Here is a 19,605-nt window from a genome sequence, read left to right as displayed (position 1 = left end):
ATAAAAGAAGGATAAACCCACCCAGCTTAACAAATCCACTCTCACCTGCTGTGCCCTGAAACATGAAAGAAAGAATCACGGGATCATAAGGATTAATAAAATAACAGTCTCTCTTAACAATATTGACAGGAGGTATAAGGATAATTTGTCTGATGTGGGACCAACAGCTTAACTGCTTAATTCTTTTTGTTTTAAGGGCAATTCATTCATTTATTGTTTAAAGATTGCAAGACAACATTTTAATTTCTGTAGCACAATTTAAATGTTTTATTTCTTTGATAAAGCAGAGTATAATAGAAAAAACAATTAGTTTCCAGTAATATCTATATCTCTATTCAGAATTAAGTCTTCCACAGACATGTAACCTGGAAACAAAAGCCTGTTACAATAAGCAAAGCTTCAACAGAGCTGCTACTTTTTGGGCCAGGGAAAGGTTCATCCCTATAGGAGGAGGATGTGCTATGTAAAATGGCTGCAAGGTCACAGCCTTGAGGGCGCTGGAAGTCTATTATCCTATTCCACATTAAGTAGTTTGGTGAACTTCAAACGTCCGTTCATCTGCAACCAAACTGGCAAACTTTAACTGATATTTCAAGCAGGTAAAAAATAAATTAAAAGAAATCCTTACACTGATGTTCCTTGATTTACACTGTTAAATGGTTCATTAACATGTAATTCTGGCTAAGAATTACATTTGAGACTCCTTGCTCAGATTTTGGTTAACAGTACAAATCTTTCAGAAATTCAAGTTCTTATTAATCAATAATTTGTCAGCTAGGATACATTCAGCCATCAGCTGCAACTACAGAATAGGTGCACTGCCTCAGCGCTTTGGAAAGACATAATCTAGAACACTACTAGCAGACAATATATGTTACTAGACAGCATATGTGCAGTACAGCAAGACAAAAACATATATTCATGTGTGCCGCAGACCAGCCGGAGAAACAGGATTTCACCGCCCAGGGTCAGAAGGGAAGGGGTAAGGAACTGAAGTAGCACCGATGAATGGGGTCAGAAGGACCAAGACAACTGATGGTTGCAAGGCAAATTTTATTATGCTACAGTGGCAGATTATATAGACTAGAAAAAGGAAGGTTGCCAGATGGTGGTTTACATTATCTACAGACTGTCTCGGCTCAAGGTTAACCTCCCTGGGAGGAAACCCATAAGCCCAGAATCATCAAAAATAACCTGCATGTGCAGGGGGGAGACAGCTTTGCTTGTCTCATTTTACATTCTTTCTGATTTCTGGGCCCTGGTGATTTATCTCCCATGGAATGGAACAAGGAGGGGAACAAGTAGGGACAGTCTCTTCGAGCAGCGGCCGCATGCCTGGCATGTCTGTAGCCTGCTCTCAAGGCTGACTGCTTCCCACAGGTCCCCCTTTTTTATTTTTTAACTTTTGCTGCAAAATAATTCCATGTAGTTTAGTGCCTAGAGTAGTATACTGTTGCATGAGGATATGAAACAGACATGAGAAGATTATTATCAACAATAGGCAAATTATGGCCAGGGTAATAAATCCTGACAACCTTCCAGTAATCCAAGACTGAGGGTTTAACCACTTTAAATGATCCAGTAAAGTTTGAATTACATCTTCTGGTGAAATAAAATCAAGATGTGCATTTTGTATATCCTGAATTTCAGCATTTAATTTCTTAAGATCAAGGCTAAAATTATTATCTGACCAAACACTCAGCAGATGCATTTTTACTTTTTCCCATTCCCAAATACAGTCATTGTACTTTTAAGGAGTAACACACATCCATGTATACTTTGCATGACAAGCTAAACGCATCCTCAATTTTAATGCTGCCATCTCATCTCCAATCCCCAAAATTGCGTTTTTAAGTTCATCTAACTTGTTACTAATCTGTAAATCTATGTGACTTTGTAAAGATAAAGCAAGACTGGTATTTTGAGATAACTGATTAGCAAAGTGAGCATGATTAATACTCTGTGAAAGAGCAAGACCGGCAGTAGCCGCGGTAGCAGACAGAGCAGCCGAGGCAAGTAAACTTACTATTAGCCACCCAAGAAAGCGTCTCCTTCTCTGCAAGGCTTTAGAGAGTTCCACCCATGCCTGTACTCCAGTATCTTCATACCAAGGTTCTCTCAGATGTACAGGCACCATAACATATATGGGTTGCTTTAGTATAAGCACAGATTGCGTTCCTGCAGAAGGGAACATACAACTGCTAAAAATACAATTAACACAGCTAATATTATATCCTCCTTTGGAAGAATTACCAATGTTAATAGAACCAAACAGCACAAGTTATAACAGGTGTATTGGAATAAGTTAGAGCTAGTTTCCATATATCCCAGTTCTTTTGAAATGTGATAAACCTATCTATGATGGGAATAGAAGAGATAAGAATTGACCTCTTAAAAAAAAAAAAAAAAGAATTGACCTCTTGGTATAATCTATAGTACACCATATTTGGTTATTATTCCAAGATGCATTGCAACATTCAAAAGTGGATCCAGGAAAAAAAAAAAAAAGTGGATCCAGGAAAGTTAACGGTCATAAAAGGAGGAAATTGATTTTTTGATTTTCTGTTAAGAATAGTAACCTTGGCTATAGTAATAGCGGAATCCCTAAGTGGTGAGGCGTATGAGATTTGACCTCTAATATTAATAGGTTGCCCATTTTATACCAAATGACGGTATCCTTAAGATCCTCTCGTCAGCTGGTAGCCGGGCATATAAGAGTAATATTGGTTCCTGTAAAACAAAGGATGCCTGGAGAGCCTGACAAACTAATTGATTGATCCGTTCCCTCATAAACATCTGTATGCTCATAACTAATAGCCTTTACACATCCAGTTTCCAGATTCAATGGGCTAAGACAGACAGGTTGGGTACTAAACCAGTTAGTATAATTTACAGACATATTGATTTGTTTTATATTCCCAATAAGAGGCCCATAAACAGTTATCATTGTAAAATACAGGAAACTCTGCTTCAGACCAAGATATGGGTTGTAATGGTGGAGGATCAGGTACATAGGTCCAGTAAGTTGCTGCATTAACAGAGGGAACACATGAAATGGTTGCCAACATAGCCAAAAATAAAGTTACAGGTGTAACAGGATTATTCTGTTGTTTCACTAACTCTTGAGCTAGTGAAACCAATTGTTTAATTTGTCCCCAAGTTGGAACATCACTCCTTTGAGTCGTCCTGGCAAGTGGTCTCCTCTTCTTCTCTTTCTGAATCAACACTGTCAAATTTTCGGGAGAGATGCAGAGCTTCTTCATCTTCTGAACTAGTTGTGAGCTGTGGTGAGTCATCTATTTGCTTGACTAAGTGCTCAGGAAGCCAGCGAGGTCCAGGCGCTGATCTGGGAAAGATACACACGTGACCACGTCCCCAAATCAACACAGGATCAGGACCACGCCAAGTGCTGGTTAACGGATCTTTCCAGAGGATCTCCGGAGATTGAGAAGCCAATCTTGGCTCAGCCACCAACCTTTCCCCTGCAGAGCAGCCAAATTTGTCAACAGTGAGAAAATTTAAAATAAACAGAACATGATTTATAAGGTTATGTGGTGTTGTTCTATACAATTCCCCCCTTTTTATTTTTTCAATAGTTAGCTTTAAAGATCTATTTGCATGTTCTATAATACCTTGTCCTTGAGGGTTATATGGAATGCCTGTAATATGGGTAATTTGTAATGAATTACAAAATGTTGCAAAAGCAGCACTAGAGTAAGCGGGCCCATTATCTGTTTTAATAATTTTGTGAAGGTTCATGAAAGCAAAACAGTGTAATAAATGAGTGATAACATGTTTAGTAGCTTCTCCGGTCTGTGCTGTAGCACAGAGGAAACCAGAATAAGTATCGATAGTGACATGAACAAACTGTAATTTCCCAAAAGACGGGATATGAGTAACATCCATTTGCCATAAATGTCTAGGTAATAATCCACGAGGATTAACAACATAATGTGGAACAGGAAGGTGAGGTAAGCATTGTGGGCATTGCTTAACAATTTGTCAGGCGGCTTCACGAGTAAGGGAAAATTGTGTGTGTAATGTAGCCGCCGACTGATGGTGTAAAGCGTGCAATTGCTGTGCTGCTTGTGAAGCAGTTTGATCATAACTTACCATAATATGAGGGTGTCCAGGACATGGACCATGAGTATCAACAGTATGAAGATAATGAATGCAGTACATTAGCCATTCTTGACAGCATGACAAACGGAAAGGAGGAGTACGGTAAATTGGGACATGTCCTGCTTTAGGGAAAAGAGATTGAGAAGGAGGAGTAACTTCAACTCTATTCTTGGGAGGAAAATGTACAGGATAAAGATCACATTTAGATCGAGTTAAAACATCTGCAGTCGCATTAAGTTTAGCCAATGGACCAGGCAAGTTAGAATGAGCATGGATATACAGACCTGCAACAGAACCATCGTGGGAACGAATAAGCTGTTGAAGAAAACGAAAATAGGATGATAATTCAGGGTCATTAGTATGTCCTATGGTCGCAGTCTCCAGAAGAAATAATAAGCTAATAAGATATTTACTATCAGAAAACAAATTAAAAGATATAGAAGGCAAATGTTTAAAAGCCATAATGACAGCAAACAGTTCAACACGTTAAGCTGAAGTCAAGGAAGTTTCTTTAATGAGTTTTGTTCCGTCATCAAAGATTACAGTAGCCACTCTTGAAGAAGAACCGTCTGTAAAAACCAAAGGTACATGAGGAACAGGCTGTTGCCTAATTATAGAAGGAAAGATATGAAGTTAAGTTTGCTGAATTGGATCAATTTATCAGCAGGGTAATGGCATTCCAAGGTACCTGAAAATCCTGCAAGAGCAAGACCCCATTCATTACTATGTTGAAAAAGCCAATTTTATTGACTAACTGAATAAGGGATAATAATTTGAGAAGGTTCTATACTTATAGGTTGTAAGCATCTAGTTCTACCTTGCATTATTAAATTACTAATAAGTTCATAATACGGATTAATAACTTTAGAGGGTGTAGTTTTCATATGAATCTATTCAATAATTCCAACAGTTTGCCATAAGACGGCAGTAGGCACATGAGGAGTTGGACAAATTATTAAGAAAATTGGAAGGTGAGTATGAATTCTAGTTAATTGTGTAGAACTGATAGATCTATTGACTATTTGTAAAGCTTGAAACCCTTCTGGAGTCATAGAGCGTGAAGAAGAAGGATCTGAGTCACCTTTAAGAATATCAAACAAAGGCTGTAATTGAGCAGTAGTAAGTTTTAAGGAAGGCCTTAGCCAATTAATATCTCCAAGTAATTTTTGAAAATCATTTAATGTTTTTAAATTATCAACTCGAATTTGCAGGTTTTGAGGCCTAATAGTAGTGTTATCAATATATTTCCCCAAATATAAAAGTGGAGATTGTCTTTGAATTTTTTTTGAGGCAATGACCAAGCCAAATGATTGTAAGGACTGTTGTAAGAATTGAAAAGCAGTCTCTAATAAAGAAATATTATCAGTGGCTAAAAGTATATCATCCATATAATGTATGAGATATAACGATGGAAACCTTTTTCTCACAGGAGTCAAGGCCTGAGCCACATATTTTTGGCATAATGTAGGACTATTTGCCATGCCCTGAGGCAATACTTTCCATTGAAATCTCCTCATGGGTTCCTTAAAATTTAAGGAAGGCAAGCTAAAAGCAAAATGTTTTCTATCTTCAGGAAACAAAGGAATAGTGAAAAAACAATCTTTTTTTTTTTGTTTTTGTTTTTTTTTTTTTGTTTTTTTGTTTTTTTTTAACATCTTTATTGGGGTATAATTGCTTTACAATGGTGTGTTAGTTTCTGCTTTATAACAAAGTGAATCAGTCATACATAAACCTATGTTCCCATATGTCTTCCCTGTTGCGTCTCCCTCCCTCCCACCCTCCCCATCCCACCCCTCCAGGCTGTCACAAAGCACCGAGCCAATATCCCTGTGCCATGCGGCTGCTTCCCACTAGCTATCTACCTTACTGCGTTTGTTAGTGTGTATATGCCCATGACTCTCTCTCGCCCTGTCACAGCTCACCCTTCCCCCTCCCCATAACCTCAATCTTTTAAATCTATAACTAAAAGGTGATAATTGTGTGGTATGGCTGTTGGAGAGGGTAGGCCTGGTTGAAGAGCTCCCATTGTTAGCATAGTTTTATTAACAGCTCTTAGATCCTGTAATAACCTATACTTTCCAGATTTTTTCTTGATAATAAAAATAGGAGTATTCCAAGGACTACAGGAAATTTCTAAATGCCCTAATTGTTCCAGTACTAATTGTTCTGCAGCTTCTAATTTCTCCTTTGTGAGGGGCCATTGGTCCACCCATACAGGGTCATCAGTCAGCCAAGTAATTGGATCAGCAGTGAGTGGAGGAGAATTCAAGGCCCCTAAGAAAAACCCAAACCTTGTCTATCATTTTTTATTTTCACATCAATAGGATAGACAGTTCCTTGTTGATTTGTTCCCAGCCCTTTTGTGGGAAGAAATCCTTGATCCAACAACATATTAGAGACTTGGGAATTTGGACTATAAAGTAATACTCCCATTTCTTTTAATATATCTCGGCCCCAGAGGTTTAAAGGCAGCCCAGGCAAAACATAAGGCTGGAAGTATCCTGAATGGCCCTCACTATCTTGCCATAATAATAACTGACTGCTTTGCATAGGAGAAGAACTTTGTCCTATTCCTTGAAGTTCTGTAATAGTAGGACTAATGGGCCAATGTTTAGGCCAGTGTACCTGCGTCATAACAGAGACATCAGCTCCAGTGTCTAACAAACCTGAAAAAACCTTTCCATTAATGGTTCATTTCATTTCTGGACGTTCTTTCCCTATCTTCTGAATCCAGTAGGCAGCATTAGATGATCCAAAGCCTTTGTTTCTCTCTTTTGATGTTGTAAAATTTGTCCATGAGGTACAAAGGGCAAAAGTAGCAATTGTGCAATTTTATCACCAGAAGAAATAGTTATTATGTTTTTAATAGTTTGTGCCATGACTTTTATTTCTCCTTCATAGTCAGAATCTATGACTCCTGGTATAATAGTTAAACCTTTCATGGTGACACTACTTCTTCCCAATAATAGTCCCATCAAACCCTTGGGTAAAGGTCCATAGATGCCCATAGAGAGGGCCTGAGGACCCATTTCAGGAGTTAATACATAGCGGGCGGAGGTACTGAGCTCCAGTCCTGCGCTTCCTGGTGTTGCTCTGGAGAGCAAGGATATTGTATGTTTTTGTTTTTGGTTAACGTCTGATTGATAATTTGAGGAGGATACACAGACACTGCCCTTATTATTTGTTGGGGCCGGGGAAGGCCCCGGGAGGAGTTTCCTGACAGTGGTGTCCCATCGTTGTGGGCCACTGAGCAACAATCTTGTGCCCAGTGTTTTCCCCTATTGCATTTAGGGCATAAACCAGGGATTTTCTGACCATCTGGAGGTTTTTGAGTAGGGAAGGAAGGACTAGGGTTAGAATTAAAAGATCTACATTCTCTAGCAAAATGACCTGCCTTTCCGCATTTAAAACAAGTCTTTGTTTTCTTTTGATTGTTTTTAAACCCCACTTTAGTTAATGCTGCAGCCATAGCAGCACCCTGTATATAAGCAGGCCCAATGTCTGCACAAAGGCGAATATAATCCTCCAATGTTCCCTGTTTTCTCCAAGGTCGAATCGCAGCCTGAGACGCATTATTAGCATTCTCAAAAGCAAGCTGCTTAACTACAATTGTACCAGTGAGTCCGTCCACAATGAGTCTCCCCACCGCCTGTGACAACCTATCTACAAGATCAGCATATGGTTCATCAGGTCCCTGTCTAATTGTTGAAAGATCCTCAGTTTTGTGTGTAGAAGGTCATTTCCTCCAGGCTTGTAATGCCAAATGATTTATTTGAGGATAAGCAACAAAGGGATAAGTTAATTGATCTTGTAAAGAAATATATTGTCCTTCCCCAATCAGTATATGATAATCAACTGCAATATTATGGGCAGCATTCTTTTCTGCTTGTTCAGCAGCCCGTTCATAAAAATCAAACTTCCATATTAAATAATCTCCACCATTTAAACAAGCTCGTGCAATAGACTTCCAATCAGCAGGGGGAAGAGCTTCTCCTGTCAACCATAGCAGCAGTAAAAGGAGCAGTGGGCCCATATTGAGCACAGGCAGATTTTCAATCTTTCAAAACTTTAGAAGGGAGAGCCTGATGCTCCCTAGTAGCTTGTTGAGGATTATTAGGATCAGGTCTTTCTATGACGGGACAACAGAAAATAGGATCTTCTCCTCGTTTTATTGCTCCTTGTACAGCGCGCTGCAAGGGACTGAGCATTTTTACAGATGTAGATTTTTGAGGAAGACAGTCCTTATTAACCTGCAGCTTTTTCACTGATTTATCTATCATAGCCATTAGAAAATCATCCTCAGGATATTTCTCTCTTTTATGTTTAAAAGCCTCATCTGTTAAGTCAAAATGTTCCTCTTCATCTAAAATATTTAAATTAATTAGCTCTTTCAATTTAGGAAGTGGCGACACAGTAGCTGATACTACAGTCTCTCCTTCTGCCAGAGGCTTATGTTTTTCTGACTTTCCATTCAAATCAACACTATCATGAGAAGAATCTAAACATATTTTTATCAGATTCCACAAACTATATGTAACAACAGGAGTATGAGTAGGCCCTCGAGCCTCATAATAATTTTTTAAATCTTCTCCAACTTTCTGCCAGATTTCTATGTCAACAGAGCCGCCATCAGGAAACCAGGGAGATACACCATGGATATGCTGTAAAAATTCAGTCAACTGTGAAGGTAGAAACTTTATTACCCCGAGCTTTAAGCATGGAAAGTAAAACCTGAGCAAATAATTCACACTCCTTTGAGCCCTTTTGCCCCATCTTATTTTACTTCTGACTATTGCCTTATGCCTCTATTAGTTTCACTTTTACTGGTGGCCACACATATTTTGCATAAGGGTTCTCTTACCTGCACTTTCTTTTTCTTTTAATTGCCTTCACGCTTCCTGTTCGAGTGCCACTTGCCGCGGACCAGCCGGAGAAAGAGGATTTCACCACCCAGGGTCAGAAGGGAAGGGGTAAGGAACTGAAGTAGCACCGATGAATGGGGTCAGAAGGACCAAGACAACTGATGGTTGCAAGGCAAATTTTATTATGCTACAGTGGCAGATTATATAGACTAGAAAAAGGAAGGTTGCCAGATGGTGGTTTACATTATCTACAGACTGTCTCGGCTCAAGGTTAACTTCCTTGGGAGGAAACCCATAAGCCCAGAATCATCAAAAATAACCTGCATGTGCAGGGGGGAGACAGCTTTGCTTGTCTCATTTTACATTCTTTCTGATTTCTGGGCCCTGGTGATTTATCTCCCATGGAATGGAACAAGGAGGGGAACAAGTAGGGACAGTCCCTTCGAGCAGCGGCCGCATGCCTGGCATGTCCGTAGCCTGCTCTCAAGGCTGACTGCTTCCCACACATATGTTGCCTTGTTTAAGCCTCAAGCCCTCGATCCTTTGTTGAAATACAATAATTTCATTCCTATGGTTTTCAATACCAGAAACTCAACTTCCAGGAGGGCTAAAGTCTAATTTGTACTCCAAACCAAGTAGCAGTGCAGTTCGCTACTACTGAGGCTGAATCCATAAAGACTTCAAGACCACGTCCAGAAGACAAGTTATTATATATAACACCCTAGAAGGTCTGAAACATAATTATCATATACATAGCTGGTCCTTCAGAGCTTTTTACCTATAGCATGTTTTTTGATGAATTTTATTTAATGTACTGGAGATAACTGTGACTTACTGATCAAATATTTGAATACTTATACTTACCTGGGATTTTATTTCTGCTGAAAGAAAAAGGAAGAACAGGACTCACTTAAAAAAAAAACTTTAGAAATGAAAGTAAAAATCTTACCCCACACTATCACTTTTGGAAGCAGCATAGAGGGGCAGTCAACGGTAAAACACTGGTGAAATAGGTCAAAACTCTAGGCCAAAAATCCATTATTATTATCATCAGTGACAGTACCACAACTGTGCCCTTCGTAATTAATAATCACTCCTAAGAATCTTCATTTGGCACCAGATGATGTGTTTAAGAGAAACAGTCTGGGAGGTTTTGAATCAGACTTGGTTTTTTGTTAGCCAAGTTACAGGAGAATTTTTAAAGTGGGGGGAAGGGAAGAAGGAAATGGACCAGGAAAAGAATTTAAGCCATCATCTATAAACCAACAAAGCACTAATAGTTCCAAACATTATGTCAGACACTAAAATGACTGATATAGCCTCAAGTGGTTTATAAAACCTATAAAAAGACTACACCAGCAAAGTCCCCATTTATCTGTAGAGTTCAGAAACTAAAACAGGGAATATTTTAGCTTAAAACCTTATCTCAAGAGAATCATATACACTTGACATGAATAAAAATACCTGAAACCAAACGTTTTAAAAAGCTCCAATACCCAAAATATAAAGAAAAATATTAATTCAGAAGACTCAATCAATCCATCACAGAACGGCTGGGCAATCTCTATCTCCCTTCCACACTAACCATCCATCCCATGGAAGACCAAGGGAGATCAGACCTTCCAGACTTACCTTCCAGACCTTCCAGACACCTGGCTGCTGCAAAATTCTATGGAGACTCCTTGTGGAACAGCAGTTTCCCATCTCTTGTGTCTCTCCCTATCATGATCATGCAGGAAGCAAGTCTGGCTGTGCTATTTCTTATCATTGTCTGTCACCCATCTGCAGCATGGTATTGTACAGATAGGGAAAAAGTAGTTCCCCTTCCCCCAGAAGGTTGAGGCTCAGGTACAGGGGTAATTCTCCTGTGCACACAGTCATTATTTAGGCCGACTCAGTGACTTCAACAGGCTTAATCATGTGATCAGGTTTGTTGCCAGCTGCATAATGCTCCCACATCTGTAGATAGAGCTGCTCTAGGTCTATTGTGTATTGTTTGGTGTTGAACAGAGGGCTAGATGTTCTCTGCTTCCAGACTTTGCCACGAATTTTCTTCAGGTATTCTAGATCAGTTCCCAGTTTCACAGCTATGTCTTCATATTCTTGTCTATTTTTAGCAATAAGCTCAAGACAGCCTAAACAAGTGAGCTGGGAAGCTGCAACTCGGGAAGCAAGAGTCTCTCCTGGCATAGTCACCATGGGTGTCCCTGACCAAAGGACATCCATCCCTGTGGTGTGTCCATTACAGAGTGGAGTGTCCAAGCAGACATCAGCCAGCTGGCCTCTCCGAACATGTTCCCCTTTAGGAGCAACAGGTGAAAAAATGATACGGTTCTGGGGAAGGCCCATATTTTGTGCGTACTGTTGAATATTAGGTTCTCCTACTGCTGGAAAACGCAACAGCCACAGTACACTATTGGGAACACGCTTCAGAATATTTGCCCACATCTGCAAAGTAGATGGGTCAATTTTATATAACTGATTGAAGTTACAGTACACAATGGCATCTTCCGGTAACCCGTACTGAGGACGTGTGGTTACAATAATGGTACAGGGAACCTCCTCTCCAGTGGCAGCCTTAATGTTGATCTGGGTAGTTGCCAGTCCATTGCTAAGACTGAATCCATTAATTGTTATCTGAATTTGTCCTCTGTTAATCATTTCAATAACTGCCTCTGCAATAGTATTCATAGGAATGACAGGCATGTTAAGAGCTGTATTACTGCTGTCTGCGTTGTCTCCTCCATCAGGACATTTCATCTTGACAATTTGCACATCTGGGAGACTATCAAGAAATGCTTTGAGGTCGATGCCATTCAGCACAATCCGATTGTCATAAATGTGCCCATTGGACTTAAAATCGATGACTGCTTTCTTCTTCAGGTGAGGGAACATATTAGCATGATCACCAATAAAGAAAGTATGGGGCATATAAGCCAGTTTCTCAGAACACTGCTCAGCAACTTCAGCAGGTGAAGTTTCCTGATCAGTGATGATATAATCCATGAAAAGCACGCCACTGGTCCCAGGGTAGCCCAGCCACATTGCCTGAATAGGAGCTGGCCTGAGAGCAAAGAGTTCATTTCGAGCACCCCTGGTATAACCATTCATATTTACAAGGATGTGTATACCATCTTGATGGATGCGATCAGCTGCTTTCCCATTGCATGGAATCTGAGAAAGATCAATGAAATGATGGGCTTCTGCCATCACCTTCGCTCGGAAGTTTGTGCCATCATCTGGGCTCAGGGCATAACAGAATACCTCAAATTTATCAGGATTGTGCATGCCTGGAATAGACTGCATAAGATGAGAAGTAGGATGATTCCCAAAGTCAGAACTCACGTATCCTACACGCAGTCGACCATCACTGAGCTTCAAGTCTTTTGGATGTTCATACGGTGCTTTATGAAGGACATTGATCTCATCCAAGCAGAGGTTCCCATGCCGCTCAGCAATAGCCTTCCTGAAGCCATGAGAAAGAGGATAGAGCATACTATGATGAGGCTGCACAGAAGGCAACTATTCTTCTCCAGCTGGTCAGCCACAATGCTGACCAACTTCTTCATTCGCTCATCATAGTCTGTCCAATCACAGACAATCTGCAGGCAATGAGCCAAATCACAATAAGCGTCAGGAAAATCAGGTTCAAGCTTCAGAGCAGTGTGATAAGAAGCAATTGCTTCTGGAATATTCCCTGAATCCTTGTGAATGGAAGCCAGATTGCTGTGGGCATCCGCAAATGCAGGGTTAATCTGAATGGCACGAGTATAACACTGCAAGGCTCCCTGAACATCTTGCATCTCCTTTAGAGTGTTTCCCACGTTACAGTAGGCATCCGCAAAGGTAGGACTGATTCGAACAGCCTCCTTATAATGCATCAGAGCTTCCTGCAGTTTTCCCTGCTTCTGCAATACACTTACTAAATTTGAATGGGCAGCAGCAAACTCTGGGAAGACTTCTAATGCTTTACAATACAAGCGAACTGCCTCTTCAATGTTCCCCTGGTCTCCTTTGATATTGGCTAGGTTATTCAGAGAGTCTGCATGGGTGGGACACAGCCGCAGAGCTGTATTATAACAATCTTCTGCTTCGGCAACACTGCCCTTCTCTTCCAGAGCGTTGGCTAGGTTGCAGTAAGCAACAGGGAATTGTGGTTGCAATTTAATAGCTCGCCTGTAGGTGTCTATTGCCAGATCTATCAGGCCTTGCTCATAGTATACACAAGCCAGGTTGGCATGTACCACTGCATGATTTGGGCTCAAGCTTAGGGCACAAAGGTAAGCTGCCACAGCTCTGTGAAAAATCCGTGCCTCTTTCAAGACATTTCCTAAATTGATATAAGCATCCAGAAAATTGGGGTCAAGGGTGACAGCCTTTTCAAAGTGATGAATTGCAAGGCAAATCTCCCCTTGTGCATTGAAAACACAGCCAAGATTACTCCAAGCTACTGCAAAGTTCGGTTGCATCTCCATTGCTTTCAAATAACATGCCTTGGCTCCTTCCAAGCGACCCAGGGCTTTGAGCAGGTTCCCCAGGTCACTGCGAACACAGTACAAATCAGGATTGCACTGAAGAGCAGAGACGTAAGCTTGTACTGCCCCTTCCATGTCGCCTGCTGCTACCAAAGCAGCTGCCAGGTTAATATAACCATCGATGAAATCTGGTTTGAGACGCAATGCATGCCGGTAATGCTCAACTGCTTCCTGCAACTGCCCTCTTTCCTTGTACACATTCCCCAAATTCGAATAGGCTTCTGCCAGAAGAGGGTTCTGTTTAATTGCCAGAGTACTAAAGTGGGCAGATCTGTCCAGCCTTCGACACTGGAAGTGTAGAGATGAAAGTAATAAAAGTACTCCAGTATTGTCTGGCTCTTGTCTCCACAGCTGCATGCAGTGTCTCTCAGCTGCCTCAAAATCTCCTGCCTGATATTCTTGATGTGCCAACTCAGCTAACCCTTGGAAGGAAAGCATACGTTTCATTGGTTCTGTGCTGTCGGCCACGTTGCCCACAGAAGACGCCATCTGGAGCTTCTGGAGAGAGTGAGAAAAGGGGGTAATTGAGTCCCGCTGCCGCCACTACTGGCAAGAATGTTTCTAGAGGTAGGAAATACGAGGGCAGCAGACGTACCACTGCTTTGGCAGGCTTAAGCAGCGGCAACAGTTACAGGCACCGAAACTTAGGAACTCTGGTTGGCCATCTACCTCTCACGCTCTTGAAATCTTAATTCTTAACCCTGCCCTCTTCCACCATTTTTCTCCTAATCAGGGAATAAAAATTACCTATGCACTTGCCTTAGAAGAAATCAAAAGTCAGTAGTCCAAACATTTTTTAAAATTTTGTTTTCTGTCCAGTTGGAAAGGAAATACATGATTGACTTTACTTCATCATTCATTTAGTCAATGTGGAAAACATTAGGGCTGTGAATTTCAATACAGTAAGATCAGAAAATTTTAAATTGGCCTTCCCAAACCACTAATAAGTAACCGATGTTGTATATAATGCTAAAATCTTAGAGACTGAGTTTGATATTTTAAAAGTTCTGAAAGGATTAGCTAATTTCTCCTCATCATATTTCTCATGCCTCAAACCTGAGTATTACTTTTTTTAAAATAAATTTATTTATCTTTATTTATTTATTTTTATTTTGGCTGCGTTGGGTCTTCAATGCTGCGTGCAGACTTTCTCTAGTTGCGGCGAGCAGGGGCTACTCTGTTGCGGTGCCCGGGCTTCTCATCACAGCAGCTTCTATTGTTGTTCTACAACTCTATGGGTTCCTTTTTAGGTCCTATGAAGAACCCTAGAAATTAGTTCATGGAATTATAGGTTTTTGCAAAATTGTCAAAAGTGAGCTATTTTAACTTCCATCAGGTAAGACCAGCATCTCTTTCTTTGCCAATTTTCCTTCTATCATATTCTGCTATGTTGGACCATTCTGGAATGGCCACAGGCTTTTTTGAAATCTGGCTAAGGAGATTTTATTTTTTCTGTGGTACGCGGGCCTCTCACTGTTGTGGCCTCTCCCGTTGTGGAGCACAGGCTCTGGATGCACAGGCTCAGTGGCCGTGGCTCACGGGGCTAGCCGCTCCGCGGCATGTGGGATCTTCCCGGACCGGGACACGAACCTGTGTCCCCTGCGTTGGCAGGTGGACTCTCAACCACTGTGTCACTAGGGAAGCCCTAAGGAGATGTTTTAAGTGAGGCTATTATATGATTTTCAGATACCGCCATATGTAATTGACTATATACTATCCCATTACAGGAATAACTTCCAGTACTCTTACTGACTACTCTACTGACTTAACTAGCACAAGACACAGAAGCATAAGGACAAAAACCACCTTACAATATTGCCATGTCTTGCACTTCACAGCTCTCAAAGCATGTGCGTTTGAAGAAGATAAAAAGAACTGAAAAGTACAAAACCAGAAGCTATTCTGTGGAAAATTATTTCAATCATCAGGCATGTGAAAGATAAGTCAAAGATTCAGTTCTCATCAATGCTTAGTCAAAACGGAAATTTTCTTCTGTCAAGAATATACTCCAGGGGCTTCCCTGATGGCGCAGTGGTTAAGAAGCCACCTGCCAATGCAGGGGACAAGGGTTTGAGCCCTGGTCCAGGAAGATCCCACATGCCACGGAGCAACTAAGCCGGTGTGCCACAACTACGGAACCTGTGCTCTAGAGCCCGTGAGCCACGACTACTGAGCCTGCGAGCCACAACTACTGAAGCCTGCGTGCCTAGCACCCGTGCTCTGCAACAAGAGAAGCCACCGCAATGAGAAGCCTGTGCACCGCAACGAAGAGTAGCCCCCACTCCCTGCAAGTAGAGAAAGCCTGCGCACAGCAACGAAGACCCAACACAGCCATAAATAAATAAATAAATAAATAAATAAATAAATAAATAAAAGAATATACTCCATCAACAATGTGTGTAATGGAATGGTGTGAATGAGTATTTTATCAGAATTCCTGTAATGCACAAACCTATAGCAGTACTGAAATCAGTAATGCATTTATAATAGTAAATATTTATGAGGAAGTAATCCATAGAGGTTTTCTCAAAGTTAACAATGAAAATTAATGTGACATTATCAATAATAAATTGTGAAACTGAAATAAACTTTTCTAAACTATTAATAACTAGAAGCAAATTCTAATCAACCATGTTACAAGAAATCTATGTCTAAAAACTACAAAGTTTATTTCTTAAAATTTTATTTCGAAAATACATAAACTGTCGTATGAGGAGGCAGTTAAAGAATATATAGCTAAAAGAGTGGGGGAAAAGTTTTATAGAGACACATGTGGCAGTAGTTAATTTTTAAATGTCATTTTTCTAGATTTTGTGACACCTATAGTATTGATATTTGAAAGCATTTAAAAAATTGGAATTTGAAGATTTGCTACTGCCAGGTAGCATAAAGTATTTTGAAGCAAAACAACGTTTACACTGAGAAAAACAAAAAAAGCCAAATAAAATAGCCAGCATTCAATCAAAAAGTTCTAGACAAACCAAGAGATAGAATCATATGACTAAAATTCTAAGAAAAGAACAGATAATACAAAAATACTTATATAAGATATTGTGTATCTTTATCAGGAAAAGTCTATCAAGAAAAGACTTTAAAATCATCAGAATTAATATATTTTATTTATTTGTGTATTATATTTATATAGATATTTATATATTTATATAAAGAACTTAAAGATAAAGCCCTAGTTAAGGCAGTGACAATAGCAGTAGCAGTGGGAGTGAAAAGAAATGGTTATATTCAAGCATATTTTGTCAGGAAAAGTTCAAGATCAAATGTCTGACTGCATACATGGGATGGATAGACGGAGTGGGAAAAATCAAAGTTAACTATAGAGGTTCTAGTGAAGATGGGGTTGCCGTCACCCAACCCAAGGGGCTGCGATCATCCCCAAGGTCTAGGAGACTCAATGGGAAGGTCATGGTCAGAGGCAAAGTTAATTGGTGGGAAAATAAGACTCCCAGTCTCTCCATCTCCTTATACCAGTTTTTTTTAAACATCTTTATTGGAGTATAATTGCTTTACAATGGTGTGTTAGTTCCTGCTTTATAACAAAGTAAATCAGTTATACATATGTCGCCATATCTCTTCCCTCTTGCATCTCCCTCCCTCCCACCCTCCCTATCCCACCCCTCTAGGTGGTCACAAAGCACCAAGCGCATCTCCCTGTGCTATGCAGCTGCTTCCCACTAGCTATCTATTCCTTATACCAGTTTTGTTTTTCTGCTCATATATGTAGCAGCATTTCATTCAAGGGGAAAGTCATTGATCTGACTGGTCAAATTAAACAACATAGTTCAAGGCACATTTACAGTGGTTAGTTCCTCCACAATTTAGAAAGTCACATTCACAATTTCCCTCTTCCTGCGCCGCGGAACACATTGGCCATTCCTCCAAAGTTTCCACTCCGCAGAGTGGACCAGAGATGACATTAGCCTAGAACTGAGAGCTTGGCATGAGATGGTGTCAGCCCCACATAGAGCTCTGGCATAAGTTATAACCCAACCCAACTCTACAGAGAGCTCTGCATGGAATCCTGGGAGTAAACTCAGCCATAATAATGTGATTCTGTTTTTCATTTGCTTTTCTTCCTTGATTAACTTTCCCTGGCCACTCTGACAAACGAACTTTCAGGCATTCCTGGGCCACTCACTAACTTTATTCCATTTAATGTCATCCAGATTCCCAAGAAAATTACTAACTATAAAGAGGGAAATTTGGAAAATGGTGAGTTTTAGATGCCTGAAATATACAGGTCATTGAATCCAGTTAAGTAGCCAATTATCTGGATCTCAAATATGCCAGTAGAATAGCAGACTAAGCTCAATTTAATGTACTCTTACTGGAGACACATGTAAATTCTGGGTCAATTTTGAAAAAGTTAAAAGCACATAGCTGAGATTAAAAGAAAGAAAGGAACGCCTGCATGTTTCAGAAAGTAACAGAGAAATTAAATCCAGAGAAAGAAGAGCGGACTGATGTCTGTGGGTTCCGTTCCTTAGTATAGGCCTTATGTAAATAGGAGCTGGAGCTAGAAATCTAACATTACCTTGAGGCCAGGAATTTAGACTCAGGATGGAACAATATTGAGAAGTTGGTACAGATATCCTACAGAAATTTCATGAGGAACTGCTTAGTCCATTAAGAGGGCCAAGGGCGGTCGTGAGGAAGATTGATATCTCTTGAAAACCTTCAGGTACAGAAAACATCAACACCTCTGAAAAGTAGGCCTGTCCTTCCCAGCGTTGTGATGGCCAGGTTGTCACTAACCTGTAAGGCCCTGTATGAATCAGAAACTGCAAGGAGAGTAATTCAAAGAAAAACAGATGCAGGATGGGTGTGGCAATAAATCCTAGGACCCTATCAGAAACAAAATTAAAACCACTCTAAAGGGAAATTTTAACAAACCAGAGCAGATAGTATCCTAACCAGAATAGAATAATAATTCTGAGGAAGTTACTTTAGTTATTTAAGTAATATTCAATGCATTTCCATGGCCAGGCCCTTTTGAAGAATTCTAAAACATATACAAACAATTCGTTTACATCTTATATATCCCACCATCCAGAGCAAAATTCACTTAAGTACTGTACTGGTGGAAACTGGGCAGCACTATGGAGACAATAAAAAGGTGTTTACCATCAAAAAACGTGAAGGTAAGAAAGATAATGTCTAATTTTTAATTATCCTGTGGTTTATTGAAATCTTTTGGAAACCCAAAATAGAGAAAACCTAGGAGGCAATGAAGACTTAAATCTTTAGAGATTTATCAACTCATCTATAAAAGCTTTATTAATCTCTTCTTTTAATACCATTCCTGAGAGGTATAAATGTGTCCAGTGATAGGGTTGAAGAAGCCTGAGAGAATTTCAGTTGTTTACTATTCTTGGTCAGCTATTAAGACCTTTCAGGAGCATCTTGATTTTCATGGCATCGTCCAACAAAAAGCAGGATATTTTACAGAAAGTCCTGGTCCACTTTTTGGCTTGCTTTTGTGTTTATGTTTTTGGTTTTCTCACATTGGGCGGTACATTAGGCTACCTATTGCATACTCCCTCATTCATGCATGCATTCATTCAAACAATATTTACTGAGTTGAGATATTTAATTAACACCCAATAAATGATGTTTAGATGAATGAATGTGCTTTCTATCAAAGTATAAGTACTGAGAAAAATTACAGAATGTATGATCCCAGCCCCACAAAAGCCCCACAAAAGCATATAATTGTGTTGAGGATATAACATATGCTGATGAAATAACTAATATATCATATTGGACAGTTTCTAAGTTCAAAAATGAGTTTTTATAAATAATCAGAGCCTAAGGAGGACAAAGAAGGGACAGTTCATTATGGGTTGAATCTATCAATAAATGTACATTTCAGATGAGATTTGAGATTGACCTTAAAGAAAGAAGAGGACTTAGATATATGAACAGAGAACAAAAAAGGCATGGTGATACCGTGTGCTATAGTGTGGCCAATATTTATGTTCTTCCTTAAAGATAGTCAGAGATAACCCAAATGTAACTGTTTCCATTCTCAGTATCCAAACAAAATGGCAAATTCTATCTTAGTAAAACTA

At 39.9% G+C, this 19,605-nt stretch overlaps 1 protein-coding gene and 1 pseudogene across 14 annotated transcripts in view; one reads left to right on the top strand and one right to left on the bottom strand.

Moving 5' to 3' along the window:
• LOC115850451 (metabotropic glutamate receptor 7-like) overlaps nt 1–19,605 on the top strand; it is a 151,950-nt gene that overhangs the window by 126,481 nt on the left and 5,864 nt on the right. For 2 of the 14 annotated variants that reach the window (XM_070043463.1, XM_070043498.1), the window contains exons 5-9: nt 8,728–9,092; nt 11,102–11,299; nt 11,735–11,867; nt 13,871–14,086; nt 15,247–15,915. In XM_070043463.1, the coding sequence (XP_069899564.1) occupies nt 8,728–8,857 (130 nt within the window). In that variant the 3' untranslated portion in view covers nt 8,858–9,092; nt 11,102–11,299; nt 11,735–11,867; nt 13,871–14,086; nt 15,247–15,915. Of the gene's footprint in view, nt 1–8,727; nt 9,432–11,101; nt 11,300–11,734; nt 12,831–13,870; nt 14,087–15,246; nt 15,916–19,605 lie in introns of those variants that run through there. The other 12 variants (XM_070043466.1, XM_070043474.1, XM_070043467.1 and 9 more) reach the window with 12 other exon arrangements.
• The window catches only part of LOC132593495 (UDP-N-acetylglucosamine--peptide N-acetylglucosaminyltransferase 110 kDa subunit-like), a 42,068-nt pseudogene continuing 23,499 nt past the window's right edge, over nt 1,037–19,605 (bottom strand).

The sequence above is a fragment of the Globicephala melas genome, chromosome 1 (assembly GCF_963455315.2).
Source record: "Globicephala melas chromosome 1, mGloMel1.2, whole genome shotgun sequence".
Classification (NCBI taxonomy): Eukaryota; Metazoa; Chordata; class Mammalia; order Artiodactyla; family Delphinidae; genus Globicephala; species Globicephala melas.
Note: the sequence above shows the minus strand (reverse complement) of the source record. Positions and strands in the feature narration are given on the sequence as shown.